This window comes from Meriones unguiculatus, chromosome 4, assembly GCF_030254825.1.
Source record: "Meriones unguiculatus strain TT.TT164.6M chromosome 4, Bangor_MerUng_6.1, whole genome shotgun sequence".
NCBI lineage: Eukaryota > Metazoa > Chordata > Mammalia > Rodentia > Muridae > Meriones > Meriones unguiculatus.
In genome coordinates, this window is record NC_083352.1 from 109,243,035 (window position 1) to 109,264,643 (window position 21,609).

General features: G+C 47.7%; 1 protein-coding gene across 5 annotated transcripts in view; it reads left to right on the forward strand.

Moving 5' to 3' along the window:
* The first annotated feature begins 1,155 nt into the window (after nucleotides 1-1,155).
* Nucleotides 1,156-21,609, forward strand: part of Bcas1 (brain enriched myelin associated protein 1) — a 73,598-nt gene continuing 53,144 nt past the window's right edge. For all 5 annotated transcript variants that reach the window (XM_021631252.2, XM_060382774.1, XM_060382775.1 and 2 more), the window contains exons 1-3: nucleotides 1,156-1,231; nucleotides 2,544-2,622; nucleotides 15,165-15,739. In XM_021631252.2, the coding sequence (XP_021486927.2) occupies nucleotides 1,160-1,231; nucleotides 2,544-2,622; nucleotides 15,165-15,739 (726 nt within the window). In that variant the 5' untranslated portion in view covers nucleotides 1,156-1,159. The remainder of the gene's footprint in view (nucleotides 1,232-2,543; nucleotides 2,623-15,164; nucleotides 15,740-21,609) is intronic.

Consider the following 21,609-nt stretch of genomic DNA (forward strand, 5'->3'; position numbering starts at 1 on the left):
ATGGCTGTCGGGAAGATGGCTGCCGGCCAGCCAGCCCAGCTGTGCTGCAGCTCCAAGCCCAGTGGGAGACTGCGCCTCAAAACACTAAGGTGGAGGAATTGAGAAGGACACCTGGATGTGAGCCTCTGACCGACACACGTGCCCACACACGTACAAGTGCGCACACATTTGCATACAGGTGCACATACAACCACAACCCTCCCCTCCCCCCCGTAGCCTCTAAATAGGATCTCACACTTGGATCGAACAATAAGAGCTTATAAATTTTGCAAAGAACCGTACTGGATTGTTAACGAGCAATGTTTAAACTTGTAAAAAGCTGAATTTTGATAGCGACCTCGTGTGTGTGTGTGTGTGTGTGTGTGTGTGTGTGTGCTGCGTATGAATGTATAAAGGTGTCCGTGTGTGTACATGTGTACACACGCCTGTTTATGTATTACCTTGGTTTTCTCGTCGGCAAACTCGGGCAACATTCCCATGGTCCTGCTGATTTGTTACAAGGAGTCAGTGAATGGTGGCATGGTGGCGCACGCCTGTAACCCCAGCACTCGGGGAGGCAGAGGCAGGTGGATCTGGATCTCAGTGAGTTCGATCCCAGCCTGGTCTACAAAGCAAGTCCAGGGCAGCCAACGCTACACAGAGGAACCCTGTCTTGAAAAGTCGAATGAGTTCTCATGGGAGTGGAGGAGCTCCTAGAACAGTCTCCACACAAGGAACCGTGCTTGTCTGAGTTATCACCTGTCCTGTCAGGAGTGAAGTTGTTCTAGAGACACCTTGTTCCTCCCCTTGGCTCTTCCAAAGGACCTGGGTTCAATTCTCAGCACCCACATGTTGGCTCACGATTCTGTAATGTCAGTTCTAGGGGGATCCAGCGCCCTCTGCTGGCCTTTGGGGACTCTGCATGTACATGGCACACAGGTACCATAAAGGCAAAAACACCCAGATACATAAAAATAAAAATTAATAAATCATTTTTTAAATATATATTTTTAAATGGTATCCAAGGGTTGAGATTTTTTTCCCGGGAATTTCATTGTGGAGAAAGAGAAGGCTGGAGGCAGGCACCAGCCAGAGCGGGGGCTTGTCTGTATCTTGGTTTCACCTTCAAGTGCTAAGGTTTGTGTTTTTATTTTCCTCCCTTTATTCTATCAGAGGAACAATGGGCAACCAAATGAGCGTCCCACTGCGAACTGAAGAGCAGGAGAATGACCTGGAAGCAGACTCTTACAAGGTAAGCACACTGGATACCAGAAAGTGGAGTCCAAAAGGCTCTACTCTGCCAGGGCTCGCTGAGGGAAGATGGGGTCTGAGGGCTGCTGCCGTCACTGCTGGTTGGCGGTAGCTGAAGTCCAGGAGTCCACCGAGGAGCTGGTTAAAATGCAGGTTCTGTGTGGAAGGGGCGCAGGCTCAGTGGGTCTAGTGCTGACGGTACAAGCATTAGAAGCTGAGTTCTGGTCCCCAACACCCACGTAAAATGTTGAGACATGAGGATCCCAGTGTAGACCTCTGACCTACAGAGAGAGAGAAGAATTACCAAGTCCAAACATCTCCAGTGCTGCAGCTGACAACCCTAGGTGTATTTCAGTGGTCCAATGCAATCAGCCATACGTTGACCCTCTGGGAAACCTCTACAGTCACAGCGTCTGACTTTCTCCACAGAATAGTTTAATGGGAAACTGTGGAAATCAGAGCGGAGGGGAGCACTGTCACTTGACGATGGCACATGCCGCCCTGGTGGAGAGTTAGCACTTAGAAATATCTCCTGAAGGACATCTGTCCAGATCCGAGGCCAAGGGGCTAGGGAGTTAGAACGGTGGGTAAAGTGCTTGCCTTACAAGTGTAAGGACCTGAGTTCGATTCCCAGAGCCCACATTAAAGGAGAGGGAAAAAAAAAAAAAAAGCCAAAGTTGTATATACCGATCCCGAGTAGTTAAAGGCAGGAAGGTCCTGCTTGCAGGATGGAGCTTGTGGGCCAGCTCATCTAGATTACTGGGTGAGTCCCAAGCCACTGTCTCGAAACAGGTGGATGTTTTGAGGAACAGCAGCAGACTCTGCCCTCTCAGCTCCACAAGCGCTCGAGCACACACTCACATCCGCACAAACATGCATGCACATCTACACAGACACATACACACAGTAAACTTCCAGTATTTGACAGCGGTGTTCATAAAAAAGGCTTGGCTAATGCTTGCAGCCGAGACAGGCAGGTGAGATCAGCCTGGCAGGCCGCTGAATCGCCGTGCTAAATTCTTGCTCGGATCCTTATTGAGCAGTACTGGGGCCTGAGCATCCCATCTGTGTCTCGAGGATTTCCCTCCCCAGGCGAGGCTGGTAAGATGAAGCATGGCCCCCTGGGTGCTCCTTTCATGACAGTCATCTGGCCTGAGTGAGTCGTTTGGCTATTCCAAGGCCAGATAGAAAGCTGGCACTTTCTACAGAGACAGCCTTTAAATTTGCCTTGGGAAGATGCTCCTGTAGTCTTGAGCCCCTTGCGTGAGTCTCCCCTGAAGACCTGGCCACTGAAACCGGCGGTTCTGTTGCAGGTGGTGTCAGACAACGAGTGTGTTCAGAATGGGAACCCAGTGATGGTGTCTACTCATGTGATTCAGCACTACGAAGAAGGTGAGTGGTGTGTGTGAAGACCCCTCAGCGCGAGTGTGAGGGGCCTCTGGTCCTACTTACAGTGACCGGCATAAGGGTGGAGTCACAGGTTTGCCTGGAAAGCTCTTGTTTATTGGCTGGGGTGGCAGAAACACCGGGCCCACACTGGGTGCTTACATACCGGAAGCTGCCGCTCCTGTGTTGGAACCAGAATCTAGTCGTCACCAAGCTGGTCTCCTCTGAGGTCTGGGGAAGATCTCATTCAGGCCATTCTGACTCAAGGAGGGCTGGCTTCTCTCTGTATCTCCACGGCATCTCCCCCACCCCACCCCACCCCCGTATGTGGGTCTATCTGTAAACCTGAAGTCCTGCTGTCATAAGGAAACAGTTACGCTGTATCAGGGCCCATCTTGATGACCCCATCATGGTCATTTGAAAGACTATTTCCAGGATGAGGTCCCCTTCATGGGATTAGATCCTCAGCATCTTTAGAGAGATAGAATTGAAGCCATGACAATGCTCCTGTGGCTACACATGGCAGCTTGGCAGGGCTTTGCAGCAGACAAGAACAGGCAATAGGGTGAGAGTCCTGAGGGTCTCTGCCATTTAGGGTCAACGTACCTAACTTAGAATCCGCCCCTCCCCCCCAAATTTGGCAGCTCCTCTGCTATATGACTTGGTTGCAGTCGATGACCATTTGATGAGTGACCCGGCCTCACCTCCCCTGTGACTTTGGAGAACTGGAGAAAACAAAACCTCAGACTTCCCAGGGATCGTAGGCTTAGAGGGGATGGACCCTTCCTCATGCTTCCAGGCCAGACCCAATAAATAGTCCTTCCAAGAAGGTGGGCTACTCTAGGGCTAGAGAGACAGCTCGGTAGTCAAGAACATGAGCTCTTCTTCCATAGGAGATGGGGGCAATGCTCAGCACTCATGGGGTGGTTCCCAACCGCCCATAATGCCATAAGCATTGGTGCCTTCTCCTGTCCTCCATGGCTCCTGCGTGCCTGTAGCATACAGAAGCTCACGCAGTCACATATGTACACATTTTCAAAAAAGAGTCTCTGTACTTTCCCGACTTATAAGTTGCCGGTTACAGAAATGCCACAGCCCAGCTGATATTTGGCAATCCCTTTCCACCTGGTAAGGTAGGAGAGAGCAGGCTTCCCAGCTTCCCTTCATCACCAAAAGCAAGAAGAAAGAGATGGCACCTAGCCAGAGGTCCCGGGAAGGAAAGTCAAAGGGGCTTTTAACCATCGTGGAAGACAATTGTTCTCTGGTTTGTTTTTGCAAAAGCTACTGCACCCCTCCCTTTAGGGACTGTAAGGCAAGGATTCGCATAAAGCCAAGCTGTAAGAGCGGAGATAATGCAGCTGCCGTTTAATTAACATTCTGTTCCTTAATCACACACACAGACACACACACACAAATGCGCTTTAAAAAGACACATCTGCTCTCCAGAGAGATGCCTGAGTCACCTTCACACTGAAACAGATTTGAAGTCTGGGGCAGAAGCCAAAGGAGGCAGGGAGCGAACACTGGGGACAACGAAGGTGTAGGGTGTGTGGGAGGACGCACTGGACCCACAGGTGGCTCCTGGGACAATGGAGGTGACTCAGTAATTGCTCGGAGGATCCCATCTTCTGTGTTCTCGTATCATAGAGATGCTGACTCGCACCCGTGTTTGGCTTGCGTCTGGGTTCTTGTGAAAAGAATAAGGCTTTTCATCCCCTCCCCTGGGGCCAGTCTGGGCATCCTTGGGGTCAACAACATCCTCATTGAGGATGTGTGCGTCGGGATGCAGCGCACACCTGCGCGGTGTGCAGGTGTGAAGCCACAGAGCATCGCGAGTGAGGGTGGGCGTCGTGCAGAACAGTACTCCTCCTCCTCCCAGAGGGTGCCACCCTGGAACCTGTGAGCACGTTACCTCACCTGTGGGTGACCAGAGGAAGGCTTTGTGAGTGGGAGAGGTGGTCCTGAGCCATATCCATGGAGGTCTAATGTCATCCGAAGGGTGTATAAAGAAAGAAGCAAGAGCAACAAGGCTGGCAAAGAAGAGGTGACACTGAGAGCAGAGGCTAGCGGGAGGGAGGGATGGGAAAATGGTCAAGGGAAGACTTAAACATTGGTACTTGTGGGCTTGGCTGTGGAAAGGGGACCATAAGCTGAGTAGCACACAGCCTCAGACAGGCATGGAAATCTCTAGAAGCTGACCTACTTCGGACATACGACCTTCTGAGCTCTAAGATACCTATGCTGTATTAAGGCCCCAAATTTTTAGTCACGTGGTCCCACATTGCATGCAGGCACTGCAACCTAACCAGTTTGACTTGGGGGGTAGTGACAGCTCTGCCGCTTGCTATCTATATAATGGCAGGATGGAATAGGCACCACCCAAGATTCGCCTGTAAATGAGAGTGATGCCATTGTCTCTGGTCATCAAGGGGCTGTGATGATGGAGGCTGTGGAGGATGAACTTGAGGAAATAAAGGAGGAGGGGCCAATCTTGGCCACTGGCTGCTCCATATGAATCAATCTCACCTGGCTAGATTTTTCCCTCTCGGATAGTTATTTCTAAAACTTCACAGATCTTCAGAGAAGTGAAAATGCCCCGTTTCTCTCTTTCTTTGATTCTGCTCTAGTGAATTTATCTTCTCTGAAAGACAAAAGTCTCCATCTTTACAGCTGATGGATGGCAGAGCCCAACACGTGACTGAGCTGCCAGAGCGCATCTGTTTCCCAGAAGCTGATGCTTGTCTGTCACACTTGGATAAGAAGTTTCTTAGAATTAATGCCTTCCTTTTCATCCCTCGTCAGCTGTTCTTAAAGAAGGAACTGTCTAATTTTGCATCTTTAAAATGCATGTGCGTATCTGTCTATACGCTCATGTGTAGAACCAGTTTAGGGAATTGAAAATTCCCTACTCAAGTAAAAAAAAAAAAAAAAAAAAAAGTTTCTGCTGATAATTCAATGAGTGAGAATTTGCCAGTTTTGATCCTTGAAGAATTGTCTCAGACAGTCCCCCAAAAACATAGCTACCTGAGAGTAGAAAAAAATATATATATGGGGCCCAGTAAGAAGCTGAAATGTGTATTCTCTTAGTGGCTGCTGTTTCTAACTACTCTGCTTTTGTTTGGGGTTTTGTTGCTGTTGCTCATTCTGACCTTGAAGTCACAATCCTCTTACCTCACCCTGCAGTAGCTGGGGTCGCAGGCCTTAACACGGTGCCAGGCCGCTGCGCTTTTTTAAAAAATGCCCCCATGGCTTGAATGAAAGTCTGATAGGGGACTGGGGCTCAGTAAAGTACTGGGGTCAGTAAAGTTCATCCTCAGAAACCTGGTTTAAAAAAAAGGCTGACATGTGTCATGTGCTCATAATCCCAGTACTGGGAAGGCAGAGAGAAACAGACCCCTCATGCTCACCGGCCAGCCAGTCTAGTCTCCATGGCAAGTCTCAGGCAAGGGAGAGAACCTGTCTCAAGACAACCAGATAGGTAATGCCAGGGAAATGACACCCAGTGTTGCTCTCTAGTTTGCATGCATCACACCCACATACACCCACCACCTCACACATACCTGGACACACGTGACCATACACACACACAGAAGAGTAGCTGAGTGCTTTAAGTTGTAGAAGCCTCTGAGAGCAGTCAGTCAGAAAGGACCGGTTGTCGTCTGGCATAACATACCCAGAGCTCAGTGCATGCAATACACTTGAGGCCTGGACCAGCACAGCTTTCTCCAGACTCCTGGGAGATTCTGATGCTGTGGGAATGTGAGGATGGCTGGGGAGCAGCTTGAGGATCTGTGAGACACAGACATTGCAAGGAGCTAGAAACACCCCCTGTCTTGACAGCTATGGGTATGTAGCCCCCAGGGAGGAAGCCAATAAGAGATTCGAGGCACGCCAGTGACAGCCTGATGTCAGGGTTTTCGTCTAGAATCCCCCAACTCTAAACATCTGCAACAGTGTCCTGGCAAAACACGCTACCCAGCAGACCCTGGAGATGGCACTATGGTTACATCACTGCATCATATGTCTCAAAAGATAGCTTTCCAAAAATCCGTAACTGTCATCCTGCTCATCACCATCATCATCACTATAACTATCAACCATCACCACCATTACCAGCAGCAGCAGCCACCATCATCAACCATCATTATCATAATCATCACCATCTCTATCAGCCAACATCATCACCATCATCATAATAACCATCACCATTATCAAACACTTCTTTCATCTGCCTTGAATCCTGTATCTTTATTTTCTAGATCCCTCTTTTCCTTTCATTTTCTATTTTTTTTTCATTACTTGTACATTTATTTTGTGCTTTTTTCTTTTTTCTTCTTTTCATGCATATGCCTGTCTGTTGGTATGTGTGTGTGCATGTGCTTGAGTGTGTGTGTGTGTGTGTGTGTATGTGTGCATGTGTGTGTGTGTAGACCCAGGTGGATGTCAGGAGTCATCCTTCATTTTTCTTCCACATTATTCTTCTAGGCAGGGTCTCTCAGTCAAACCCTGACCTCACCAATATGGCTCCCATTGCTAGTCAGCTTCCTCTGGGGACTCCTAGTCTCCATCATCCAAGGCTGGGATTGAATTACAGGCAGGCTGTCATGCTCAGCCAGCACGTATGTGGGTTCTTGAGGTCTGAATCAAGTCCCCTTGCTTTCAGTGAAGCACTTCAAGTGCCACGCTGTCTCCCCAGTCCTATCTGTACATTTTAGTGTCGTGTGGTGAGTAGAGCTAGTTCATAGACACATTTTGAACAATGCACATAACAAGGCCATGGTTGGTCTGGGAGATAATGTCTCCGATCTAATTCCAAGGACTCGTGGACCCCATTCCAAAGATCCTTCTTCAATGTGCCTGGGCTATTTCATGTCAGACTGTTTTCAGAGTTCACCTTGTTGTGGCTTGCCTCCGAATTTCATTATTCTCCTTTTAGGTAAATGGCATTCCACTGCATGCAGGCCACATTTTCTTGATTCACTCATTAGTGAACAGACATTTGGTTGTGGTCGTTTGCACTCCAACGCTTATAAACACCACATCTCTGTACATTTGTGAGCTAATTTTTGCATGGATGTATCTTTTGGTTCCCTTGAGCGTGTCTATCCAGGAACAGGATAGTGAATCATATGCTGGCCCAATGTCCACCTTTCTGAGGATCTCCTTAACTGCCTTCCAAAGCAACTGCCCCATTTCACATCCCGGCCAGTGACGCACATAGATTGCAGTTGCTCGGTATCCTCACCAACACTGGCTGCTGTCCACCTGTTTTGTTCAAGCCATCCCAGTGGGTGTTGAGTGGAGAAGTGCTGTGTTTTAACTGTGTTTCCATGGCGACAATGACATTGAGCATCCTTGGTTGTGCCCAATGACCATCTACATTTGGGATAGTGATATCATCCTAATCTGATGTCTTTCCTGCCTCCTGCTTCCCTGGGTCCCTCGCCTCATGCCATCCCCTCAATAATTTTTCCAGGAATCCCAAACCAACAAGAGCCAGCCTTTGTCAGTCTCCCTCGTGCAGAGAGCTTGGGTTCTCACCCCACCCCCAGCTTCTTGTACTAACCACTGTGTGCACAAGGAGAGCGAGGTACCACCCTCTTCGGCAAGCTCCTTAACCTTCAAAACCTGCTTAACATAGCATCCGATCAACTTTCTCCATGCTGAGGGGACATTACCATATCTCACTGCTGCTCTGAATCTCTAGACTGTTCTCGGAAGGCAACCTGGAAGGATTTTTTTTTTTAATTGCATACTCATTGGTTTGGGGGCAGCAACTCCACATTTGCTCTTCTAGTCTAAAGAAGAAAGAGAACTAGTTTAGGACAGAGTTATTTGTAGAGGAGATGAAAGAAACTTCTAGAATATCCATGGATTAGGCAACAGTTTATGTCTTTTTTTTTTTTAAGAGTTTCTCTGTGTAGCATTGGCTGTCCTGGGACTTGCTCTGTAGACCGGGCTGACCCTGTACCCTCAGAGATGCACTTTCCTCTTCCTCCTAGGTGCTGGGATTAAAGTCATCCACCACCACTACCCAACATATATCATTTGCAGTATCTGTATTAAGAAATATTATGCAACTCTTTTAAAAAGAGAGAAGGTAGATTGGGACATTTTGACTATAAGGGATATTTTTGTATAAGAGTCATCAAAAATATTTCTAATCTATGGTTTGAGAGATGGTTCCGTTGTAAAGTGCTTGCCTTGCAAGCAAAAGGACCTGGGTTTGATGCCCATAGTCTTTATTAAAAGAAGAAGAAAAAGAAGAAGAAGAAGAAGAAGAAGAAGAAGAAGAAGAAGAAGAAGAAGAAGAAGAAGAAGAAGAAGAAGAAGAAGAGGAAGAAGAGGAAGAAGAAGAAGAAAGTTGGGTATGGTAGTGAATCAATTTAATCCCAGCACTCAAGAGGCCTCAGAGGCAGAGAGATCATTGTAATTTTAAGGCCAGCCTCATCTACATCACCAGTTCTAGACTAGCCAGGGCTAACCTATGAGACCCTGCCTTAAAAACCAAAACAGGGAGTGATGGCATGAGTCTGTGATCTCAGCATGGTAGAGACAGATCCCTGGGGCTCACTGCCATCCAGTCTTCCAGGCCAGTGAGAGGCTCTGTATTTACAAAAACAGAAACCAGGACATGATGTCACTTGAGGAATGATGCCTAATGGTGTCTTCTGGCCTCCTCACCCACTCACAATAATAAATGCAACCACCGTGCAGGAATATGCAGAATGTCTGAGGAGCCATGTCAGGTTGCAGATGGTGGTCACAAAATGGGTGGAAGGCAGAGATAGGAAGGAAAAGGACAGATAGTCATCCATTCTGGCGGCAAAGACATGTCAGAGGCATATTATCACCTGATCTAAGAAGGAAAAACAAAAACAACAACAAAAATGAAACCCCTAAGACTGACTCAAGCATCTGCTGTGTCTTTGACTGACAGACAGTGGATGAGCAGTTGGCTTTGCACTTAAACCAGTAACCCTGCATACCCCACGTTTCTGCAAGTCACATGAGCACTAGGAGGGTGGTGAGAAAAGGCAAGAGTGGAAAGTGGGATGTCACTGCCTCAGTCTTACCCATGGGAGCCATTTGCCACTGTGGCCTCTAAAAGTGTGTTCTGGGCAGTACAGGGTTAATAGTCCACTTGGATCCCATGACATCAGTCAATGTCCAGGCAAATCAAGCTGATATCCAAGACTCCGTCCCCCATGTCCAAAAGCCCCCTCTGCTATTTGTGCTAGGATTTCCTGGCCAAGACATCCTGGCTCTTCAGAACTGAGATGAAAAGCCAGAAATGTGATCGTTCAGTGAAGTTGCCAAATCTCCCATCTTCCTCCAAACCGTAGGCATCTGCCCCACGAACCCTGACACTTCAGAACAACAAACACATCGGCCCAGCACCAAAAGCTGCAGTTGTTTGAAGTGTTATTTGACTCTGGCTATACGACCTGACCCAGCCCGCACAGGGTCATTTTTGTATACTCTCTGAGGTCTTCGTTGCTTCTTTTCCCAAGGGCTTCCCATAGTCCTTTGATATTTAAGTAGAATTATCTTTTGAAGAACTCAACATCCATCCCACCCTCTTCAATGAACTGCTTTGCCCTGTGTCTGCATTTGGATCCTGATACAACAGTAGCTGTGTTCCTGATCCAAGTATTTTACCCATGTTGACTCCCATGATTCTGCAAACTCCCATCGCACCTGTAGGACTCATGACAGCTCCCCTTTGTGATTTCGAGCACTGTATGTCCACTTTGTGACTTATCCTGGTAGATCAGGATATCAACGAGTAAGACAAGGTTGTGTAGAAAGTGATGGTGGAGGGGCTGGAGAGACGGTAAAGTTCTCGCCACGCAAACATGAGGACTTGGGTTGGGCTCCCCAACACTTACTTTGCAAAACAAACCAAAACCTAGCAGCACATCTATAATCCCAGTGTAGAGACAGGACCTTTGAGACCCAGGACATAATCAGTGTAGCCAAATTCACAGGTTCCAGGTTCAGGGGGAGACCCTATTTCCAAAGTAAGGAAATAGGGTCACTGTATGAGTACCCATATGTACATGTACCCCCACACACATGTGCATGCACATTGGAAAATGCACACGCCACATACCACATACCTCACACCATCCCACACACAGATCACACATATAAGCAAAAAGGATACTTGTGTGGCAAACAAGCATCGTGACCGATGGAAAAGGCATTCAGAAATGGATGCTTTGTTGGCAGAGCAAAGATGAGAAGTCTCAGCTTTCCCTCTGAAAACTTCTGGGAGAACTGGGACAGTAAGTCTCAGAAGAAGAGGAGTCCGCCCCCAGCAGCTTCTTATCATGTGGCTGTCCTGTAAGCATCAACATCTTTCCCTGAGTGCTTGAGAGGCTTCATCCCAGAACCTGGGGCTCTGCTCTCTGCCTTACCTGAGTCACCTGACTTCACCAGGCATTCCTAAAGACATTTGGGGCTGTAATCAGACGTCTGAAGTCTCTATTCACTGGGGACACACACACACACACACATATGTATGTATACGTGTATACATATATATGTGTGTATATATGTGTGTCTTTATATATGATATATCGTGGGGAGAAAACAAGGAGTTTTAATAGTTCTCTCTTTCCCTCTTTCCATGTGAGGGCCACCCTAGGACTCCCCAGTGGTTGCCTATAATCTTGACAGTCCTGAATTTGTGACTCACTATGTCTCTCGTCCATATGTGCCTATGGTAATGTTTATGGGCCGGCACGGGGGCATAGCAAGTGCTTGCCACCAAGCTGATGACCTAAGTTTAACTCCAGGAACCCACATGGTGGAAGAAGCGAATAAGTCCTGCACAATGTCCTCTGACCTCTATACACGTCCTGGCACTTACCACCACTACCCCCATCCCTACATCCATAATAAAGAAGTAGAAGGCTTACTGAGACATGCCACCCCAAAACTAGAAGCAGAACTCAGACTAGCAGGGGTACAAATTGTGACACAGAGATGAAAACAGAAAGGAAGGAAAAGAAGAGAAACAACAAGACTTCTAAAAAGCCAGAACTACCGACTCCTAAGCACAAAGACACCGACTCGGGTAATGCCAGGAAGACCTCAAAAGCTTCCTCTTAAAGATGATTGATGGCCTGAGAGAACATACAAAGAAGCAGCTGAATTCAGTCCAGGCCCAGGAGAAAAAAGTCTGCAACAAAGAGGGACAGTTAGCAAAAAATGGATGAGAAAATTAGCAGTTTGAGTGGAAAACTCAGCAACACAGGAAAACATCGGCAAAGGGATTGAGGTTTTAAAAAAGTAAATAGAAATGTTAGAAATAAAAAACTTAATGGATAATATTAAAAAAAAAAACCGCTCACACAGTGGAAATAATCGCCAGTGGATCCCACTAAGCAGAAGAAAGAAATGCAGAGATGGACAATGAGGTTATGATAACCGTTAAGTGTAAATAAATGGTCTCTATCCATCCATAAAGAGACGGGCTAGAAGACAAAGCTAGAACCAGCAGTGTGTCGTGTCTAAGAAACTCATTGTGCTAGTAAAGCCACCACAGACTGAGAGGCGGAGGATGAAGAACAACCTATACAGCAAAAGGGAACCAGAAAAGCAGACTGCCGTAGGTGACCCGGTATCCGTGAAAGTCGACTTTGAACTAAAAAACAGAAGAGACGTAAAAGACCACTGCATATCAATAAAGAAACAAATCAATTCACCGAGAAGATGTAACAGTTATAAATATGCATGTGCCAATTTCATAAAATAAACAGTAGCGAACATAGGAGGCTGGGCTCTGGAAACGTGGGGAGGGAGAGTACCACTGGACCCCTTTATTTGTTCTTCTTCCAGGCATCCTCTCTCTGCTTTTCGCTACTCATTGTCCTTTAATCTTCCTGTTGAGGATGGTTGGCCAAGCCCGGCTTGTCAGGCTTCCAGAGCCCAGGCTCTGACCCTGACAACTCTGATAGCAGTGTGACCCACCCAGCTTAGAGCGTAGCTTCAGTTGTCCCTAAGGAGCCCACTCAGAACTTCGAGTTCTTACAAATCACTGCATGCCTTTACCTGATCTCTGGCTTCAGGGCTCTTGGTTCTTCCTGTTGTTGGCTCTATATGTGTTATGTCATATTCAGCATGGAGCCTTTTCAAGGCAAAATACTGGCACTTTTTTTTCCCCCTCATGGAAAGTGTTGTATTGTTTTTCTCTGGGCTGTAACACCTTTTCTCTCCTTTGGTTCCCAGCCAGGATGTGAAGAGGGGAAATCAATCTATGCTCTCGGGGGGGGGGGGGGTTGCAAAGGCCTCTCCTTGGTTTTGATCTCAGCCTCTCCCTTTTTGTCAAATGTTTCCTGTCCCTCTGACGTGAACCAGATCCACACAATCCATTTCTGTTCACTCTGACAAGACAAAGGCATCCCTTGCTTGTTTGGTACCTGCTCCTCCTGCCTCTCACCCCTTCCTCTCTCATTCCCCCCCTCCTGCAGTGTGCAGGCTAGCCTCCAGTATTCCTGGAGCCCAGGAGAAAAGTGAAGGAGAGCTAGCTGGGTTAGCCAGCGCACTGACGGGGGCCTCCTTTATGAAGCCTGCATAGTTCCATCACTGGCCTCATCTTGTGTCACTTCTCTGCCCTCTGGGTTACTAAGAGGTCGTCAAGGCACACAAGAAGACAGCTCTCCTCATCTGCTTGTTCCTGGCTCCAGACAATGTCAGGTACTAGAGTTTGGCAGAGCCGCTGCGGATGAGCATGCGTAATGGTAACAGAACAAAGAAATCTCCGGTCCTCTCCCTGGGTTTTCCTGCTCGTTGACCTCTTACAAACAGACACCAAGATGCGTCTGTCTAAATATGTACTAAACAAAATGCAGAGTTGGCAAGGATGGAGAGAAGCCTTCAACATTATCATAGTATCAGTCAGTCATCAAGTACCTGCTGGCAGGGAACAGCATCAGGCCAAGCCCTGGGTGAGCTTCCCCTGACGCATCAAAGCACCCATACCGGGGAACTATTCTACTTCATGTGTGAACATGTGTGCACACACACATATGCTTGTGCATATGTTCATGGGTTCAGGTGAATATGTACACAGAAATGTGTGAGGTGGAGGCCAGACGCTATCCATACACTTTTTTTTTTTTTTAATTTTTATGAGACAGGGTTTCTACATGGCTTCCGGGGATGGAACTCGGGTCCTGATGCTTGAGAGGCATATGCATTCCTGGATGAGCCATCTCCACCACCCAGCACTCCCATTTTATAAATGAGGGATGCTCAAGCTTGGGAGGGCTTTCCCCAGGCCCTCAGAGCTTGTCAGTTGAGGAGCTGCAGAACCGAATATGATTCTTCCACACAGCTTTGCTATCAAAGGGCCTCGAAAAGGAGGCAATTCGATGGGTTCCAGGCAGGAAGGGGTGGGTGTTTGGGACCATGGAGGCTACACACGCACTCAGAAGGCAAGAGCTGGCCACATCGGCATGGAGCCTTTTCAAGCAAAATACCTGCCCTAGCCTTCCCGTACACGCCTGGGCCCTTCAAGTACCAGCTTTCTAAGTACTACTGTTTCAGTCTTGGGTTTTCCCAGAATCTATGCTAACGGGTGTCTGACATTAGGACAAAAAGAGCCTGGACTCAGAAGCTGGCTTCTCACTGGGGACTGGTGGTGGGGGGTGGGGAGAGGTGGCTCCAGCTCGGTGAAAATGTTCTCCCTCGTTGGTGGTGACAATATCCAAATTTCATGACATGTATTGAGTATGACTCAGCTACTTTTCTGTATACTTGAAACATAGTAACTAGTGTCGTCTCCTGAGAAAACGGTGAAGGGGGCTTCTACCTTTTCTTCATTTTTACCAGAGAGTAAAGGCAAAGAAAAATTAAGTCGCTTGGATTCAAAAAGACCTTTTCATTTGTTTTGGAGACAAGGTGTCACTGTGTTGCTCTGGCTGGCCTGGAACTCCCCGTGATCCCCCTGCCTCTGTCTCCATGGTGCTGGGATTAAAGGCGAGCACCACCACTCCCTGCCAGTGATAGCCTCACTCTGTAGTGCTGAGGGCGCCACTCTGATTCCCTAATGGAAACATTGTTTGTTTAGCTTTGTTTTTTGTTGTTGTTGTTGTTGTTTTCTGAGACAGGGTTCCTCTGTGTAGCCTTGCCTGTCCTGGACTCGCTTTGTAGACCAGGCTGGCCTCGAACTCACAGAGATCTGCCTGCTCTGCCTCCCTGAATGCTGGGATTCCAGGCAAGCGTCACCATGTCCGGCTCTACCGGAAAATCTTAACTCTACATTTCTCTGGGTTCCAGGGAGATAAAAGATGACGGAGGACATTGAGTGTCACTCACACAGGGCCTGGCAGGTAGTGACTTCCCGGCCACTGGCTCTTCTGCCTCATCAGCCTTCGAGGGGTCTCTCTCCCAGGAAGGGCAGGGTCAGATGTCCACTGAGCTAACAGCAGGGAACAAGGCCGCGCCAGTCTGCAGAGGGGTCCTTGTGTATCAAAAGCTGTAGTCCATTATCCACCCTTGAATTTCCTGGCTTGTGTTTATGTTTGTGTTTACAGTTGATTTGGGCATAAGCATCTCGAGGGATAATGTGGCTACTTCTTCCCCCAAGACAATGGAGGCCCATGCCGTGGCCGATGCCAGCGGAAAGAATCTTGGGAAAGAAGCCAAGCCCGAGGCACCAGCTGCTAGATCGCGTTTTTTCTTGACACTCTCTCGGCCTGTACCAGGACGTCCCGGGGACCAAGGCACGGATTCATCGGCTGCTTCGGGGAGGCTTGATGTCAGCCCCGGCACAGCGCCTGTGAACAAAGACCCAAGTGAGCACAGGGCACTTCCGATGGCAGCTGCACCAGGGCCGGCTGCTGATAAAACCCCAGGGTGCACGGAGGCCAAGCAGCAGGCCCTCCCCGCCACCTGCCTGCCAGCACCTTCACCACCTGAGTCCCGGGCAGAAGCCCCCTCCAGGCCTAAGGATTTCAGCTTTTTGAACAGATTCTTTAAGCTGGACAGGGGAAGAGAGAGTGCGCCCGTGGAAAGACAGCCTGAAGAAGCCAAAGGGGTAGAAGACCGAGTTCAGGCCACAGAGGCTCCTGCTGTCCCAGGGAATTCCCAGGCTGTCCCCGCAGGGGAGGTAAGTGAGCGAGAAGCCACCTGCTTCCTCTCCAATGGGGCGAGACTGTAGGCATGTCCCCCTACAGTCACCAAAGGTCCTAGATAAGGTAAGCTCAGCCTCTCCTGTATGTTTTGTGTAGACAGAAACATCTGAAGAACAGAACCTCTGTCGGCTCCGTTTTATGTAAAACATCAAACAGTAGGTAACGGAGGGTAACTTAAGCAGAGACGAATCTGGCCTCCTTATCTGAGCCGAGGGTACGGGCCTGTTTTTGAGCCCAGAAAGAAAGGCACTAGGGGAAGGAAATGTCTTGTACCAAGCCTGAATACCAGGCTGGAGATTTATTCACTGAGTGATCGCCCAGCATACTTAGAGCTCTGGGTTTGATCCCCGTTACTCATCTACCCAGCCTGGAGGCTCAGGCTTCTAACCCCAGCACTCGGGAGGCAGAAACAAGGAAACCTAAAGCACAAGGTCATTCTTGGCTACTTAAGGCTACTTTGAGACCCTGTCTCAAGAAAAGAAAAGAATTATACTGTGACTATTAGATTCCAGCCAAAATAACTAGACAGCTGAAACTGAAAAAAAAAAAAAAAAAAAAGACAGTAAGACTAGTAGGCTGAAGCCTCTCTTGTTATCCATATTCTTCCTACACCCACAAATTTGGACTCCGGAGCTTATTTTCAAATGTGTGTTCACACGTCTACCCCCAAACGGGACTAGTCTGACGTACAGTCCAGTGAGCGCCATGTGGGGATTGCCTTGCCACAGAAAACATCCTAACACAGGCACAAGCCAGGAGCCCTAAGCTTCTCTTCCGGGGGCTATGAACGGGTCACCGACAGTCATAATGATTGTGGGAAACGTTGCCACACTTCGCCTGAGCCGGGACACTCTGGCTGCGTTGGCCTCATTATCCGTGGGTATCTAGAACCACTCTCAGGTGGTGACTTTTTTATTAACAGTCATAGGTTTTTAAGGTGTAGGAATCCATCTCTTGAATTAGGAAAAAAAAAAAAAGAGTCGTTTATGGGGAGACAATGAAGAGCTGCGCTCTGCCCATCTTTGCACGGTTGCCTGGTGACTTGGCCAAACCCTCGTTCTTAATTAGACAAATCGAACCAGCATCCGCCAGCTAGCTCACAAACCCCAGCACACTCCGCTCACTCTTGCTCTCAGGGAACTCGGTGGTAAAACAGTTTTGAAGCGGTGCTTTGCGAAGCCGGCTGTCCTCTGCCGGGCAGAGCGGAGGGAAGTCCTCAGAGACAGCATCTAGATTTAACTGCAGCGGTTGCCCAAGTGAGACTGGCTTCGAGACGCAGATTGCGTTAGAGACCTAGCAAATGCAGTCCCGCCCGGGGAAGGGGGGTGGGGAGGCGTTTGGAGTCCAAATCATCTTTCAGAGTAACCAGCTCCCAGTTATAAACATGTCTTTCTTCCCGGATAAAAGACCTCTCTCGCTTACACTTGCCAAGGAAATGTGTGTGCTGAATCGTGTTACACTTCAAATTTCCTTTTTTTTTTTTTTTGGTTGGTCGTATCACTGAAATTTGAAATATTGAATAATATTTACACGCTATGAGATAACCATTTCTCCTTCAGCCTACAAATATGTCGATATTTGAATGCATAGATGCGCAAGGAAAAAAAAAAGTAGCCCTCTGATTTGTAAAGGTTTCTCCTCCGGCCCCTATGGCCTGCTTTTGTGTTTAGAGGATAACCAATTCTTTTTTAAGTACAGTGACAAAATACAGCCCTCAGAAAAGAAATGAATAGAGCTTCCCGGTCAATAGCATTCTCGGAGCTAGTGCCGCCACAATGCAGAGAGTTCAACCCTGGATGTATCGATTCAGAATTCTTAGGGTAAATTATGCCTTGGGTTTTGCCATGTCAGCTATCCCTCTCTGTCCCATCCCCCACCGTTCTGTGTCTCCACCCCACACTGCCGCTGCATGCTCCTAGCTGAGTTTGGAATTCCAGCCACAACCCCACAAGATGTGAATTAAGACAGAGATAACTGTCCCCTCCCCCATCTTCTCCTGGGGCGGTGGGCCGGAACACACAAATCTGTGTTTTCAGAATGACAATCTTATTTGTGTGCCTTATAAAACTACATTCAGACCATAGCATAATTAAAACAAGGCAAGAATTCATGGACAAGCGGGGCATTTACCACATAGGCCAAAGAAAAGATAAATTATAGGCCTGAAAGCTGACTGAGCGTGATTCACACAAACAAACTGGTTGGCAGGGAAGGGGCTTTTTTTTCCCTCTCTTTCTCTCTCTCCCCAACTGAACCAGGGTTCTAAGATAAACATTTAATAGATTTCATCGCACGTGCACAAAATGATCCTATAATGGAAATCTGGCCTTCCTGCTTATAAAAGGAAACACTAAACACTGGGTTTCTGTTACCCCCCACGGGCCTTCCAGGGCTATCTCTGTGGCAGAGGGCAGGCCCGAGCATGAGCGATGGTTGCCAGGAACGGCTCCTTAAGATTTAAAGATGCCTCTTTTTGTTTATAAATGTATTCAAGTTCTGCATTGGTTATTTAAACACGAACCTTGCACAAGAAGAGAAAGGTGGTTGGCAGTCCTGTTCTTAGCGTTGTTTCATCTAGGGAGTTTCTTTGTTTGTCCCCTAAGCTTTTCATTATGTTTGTGTTTTTCATTTGCTTATTCAGTGTGTGTGTGTTCATGTGTGTAAGTCAGAGGACAACCTGTTGGAACGGATTTTCTCTTTCCACCACGTGGTGTCCCTGAATCCCATCTCTGGTCATCAGGTTTGGCAGCAAGCACCTTGACTTGCTCAGCCCTCTCACCAGCCCTCGAGGACGTTCTGAAGGGATGCCAGCACTGAACCCTCAGGTCATGAAGGCCACACATCTGAAGAGCAAGCCTGCTGTTTTCACTTCCTGCTCTCCCTTCCAGCGCTCAGGAGCGCTCATCCGCTGAGAAGGCTAACTCCAAACTGAGAAAATAAAGGGATGTGAGGGAACAGGTCTGCAGTCGAATTGTGTGGGAGCTGAAGGCAGGAGAAGTGGGCGTTCAAGGTTATCCTCTGCTACAGAGCGAGCAGGAGGCCAGCCTGGACTGCACAAGACTCCGTCTCAAAAAACAAACAAACAAACAAAAACCTCACACAAATAAATGAGCAAACAGTTCCCAAGTGCAAAAACTGTTGATAAATTGGGGTAGGAAATAAAGAGGCAAGTGATGATTAAAATGGCTGAGAGGAGAATTTGGAAAGCGTTATCTTAAATGATGAGTAAAAATGTGTGTGTGTGTGTATTGTGTGTGTGTTGTGTGTGTGTGTGTGTGTGTGTGTGTGTTTTCTTTCCATAACACCAGCCAGTTCTTAGGAAGTCTGCTTTCCATTTTCAGCAGCACTAAAAGCACTTCTTACTCTTGGGAAAGTTTGTGAAATACACAACATATCTGTCCTAGACAGCGGGTTACAAGTTTGTGGTAGTTTGAGGCAGTTTTTAATGCTGCTTTTCTTCCCCTCAGATAATTGTGAAATGCAATTATCAGTCTTGAGGAATGTGTGTGACAGAGGTGCCTCCTGTAAGCCCTCGCTGCCCTCTGCCCTGTTAGCATGTGTGTCAACACTATGCCAGCAGCAAAACTCACACTCCATTTCAAGCCCTAGGTAAGAATGAGCTCATTTCTGCGTCCCTAGGTGCAGCCCCAGAGTAATTACTGATGCTGAAAACCAGAGCCAGAAGCTGGGGCTGCAGCTCAATTGGGAGAGTGTTACCTAGTGTTACCTGAGGCCCTGGGTTCCATTCCTAGCACTGGGCCGGCACCAAGAAGATGGAAGGTCCCAGATACAAGTCATCCTCAGCTATGTAGTGAGTTTGAGTCCAGCCTGGGCTACATAAGACCTTGTCTCAAAACAAAAACACAAGCAAGGGAAACATTCCATTAAGCTGGAAATCTCTATTCGCCTGTCAAGCTGACAAACCAGCCTTCTGATCAAGGAGAAGAGACACTGAGATGGAGGGAAGGAAGGAAGGAAGGAAGGAAGGAAGGAAGGAAGGAAGGAAGGAAGGAAGGCGACTGTTGGCAACGGGAAGCAAGGAGGAACCGATGGCCTTCTGGAACGTTCTTTCTACCTTCCACCTCCAACCACAAACAACCCGTGTGGTTGATGTAAGAAATCCCCATTGAGCCAACGGCTTTCAGTGGTGTAAATCCAGTGATGGGGCCCTGTGAGGGCTTCTCTGGGGAAACGCAGACAAGGCTTGTACACACTGAGGTTTGTCTGCAGAGGATCAAAGACAGGCGACCATTTCCAGCATGGAGCCACTACATAGATACTTGTTACTCAACTCAACTAGAAAAGGCAACTAAAAGAAGCAGAGTTCTTCCTCCACACAGGGAGAAAGTGAGTGGGAATTCCTAGATCATTTTTGGAAAACATGGCAGAGAAGAACATATATATATTAATGTAATATACATGTATGTGAACCTTAATATATCTATACATACTACTTCTATGGATGTTTTGTCTGCTCACGTTTATCACATGCGTGCAGTGCCCCCAGAGTCCAGAAGAGGGTGTCAGATGCCCTGGAGCTGGAGTTACAGTGTCTGTGAGCTGCCATGTAGGTGCCACACCCTCTCTCCGTTGAGCAACTGCTCCTAACTGCTGAGCCATCTCTTCAGCCCTTAGAGGTTTATATTTTAAGCTTTACTTTATTTCCATTTGAAATCTGATCATTCCCCAGTTAACAAGCATGGAACTCTAGGTGGCTTGTTTCAAACCTGTGTGGTGACAACACAAATTTAAACAACAACAACAACAAAAAAAATCCAACCACACTTGCCTTCCAAATGACCCACTTTATAATCAAGTATCTATTGAGGCACGGAGCAATATTTTATCCACAATATTATTTATTTACTTTTTATTTGTGGAATCCCAGACTTCGTGGATGCTAGACAAACACCCTGCTATTGAAGTGCTCAATCCCCAGCACAAAGATTTTTTTTTTTTTTTTTTTTAATCCTAGAGTCCTCTGCAAGAGAAAAGTTGAGAGTTCGGAAAGAACTAGGTTTTTACTTTCTGCCAAGCTCCCCGTGCACACCCACTCTTCCACAGTGAACGGGGGAATGAAAAATATTGAAATCATTAGCAGAGACTTCATTTCCATAAAGGCTCAGTAGGTTTGGAAACACTCCCCACCCCCCACCCCCATTTGTTTATTCCTTTATATTTATTTTCTGTTACTATTTTTAGGGGCTTTTTTGGGAGAGGAATATTGAGAAAGGGTATTACAATACAACCTACACTGATGAAGGCAATCCTCCTGCGTCAGCCTCTCGAATGCTGGGCTTCCAGGGGTGAGCTGCCAGGCCTGGCTGATCTCCCTCACAGAAAGAGTACTGACTCACCCAAGAAAAACACAAGGCAGAAACGCACACGTGCACCGTTTCCCAGGTTCGTGCAGTAGGTGGCGCTGTGGGACTGGAGTCGCTCTGGACGTTTTCATCCCTCCCTTGCCGGTCGCGGTGGCGTTCACAAGAGATAACTCAGCGGTCCAGACCTCGCGTGGCAATTCCTTTCTCTGAAAACAACTCTGGCTTTTCAAACTAAACCTGTCTCCGGCGCCGTCCGACGGCGGCAGCTTCTGGCGCCCTTTCCTGATGGACGGTTCCTGGATTGCCTCGGTTGCGTTCTTTCCCACTCCCTCCCCGGGCTTAAACCACGGGAATGCGTTTTTATTCGTTGGTGTGAGTCAGGACGGGAATCGTGGGAAAAACAGAAGCAAATCCACCCTGCGTGGTTAATATACCTTTGATTTCCTTAGTAACTCTGAGCTCTGTGGTTATGTATGTGGGTGGGGGCAGGGGGGGATCACAATCCTAACGAAAACCACACA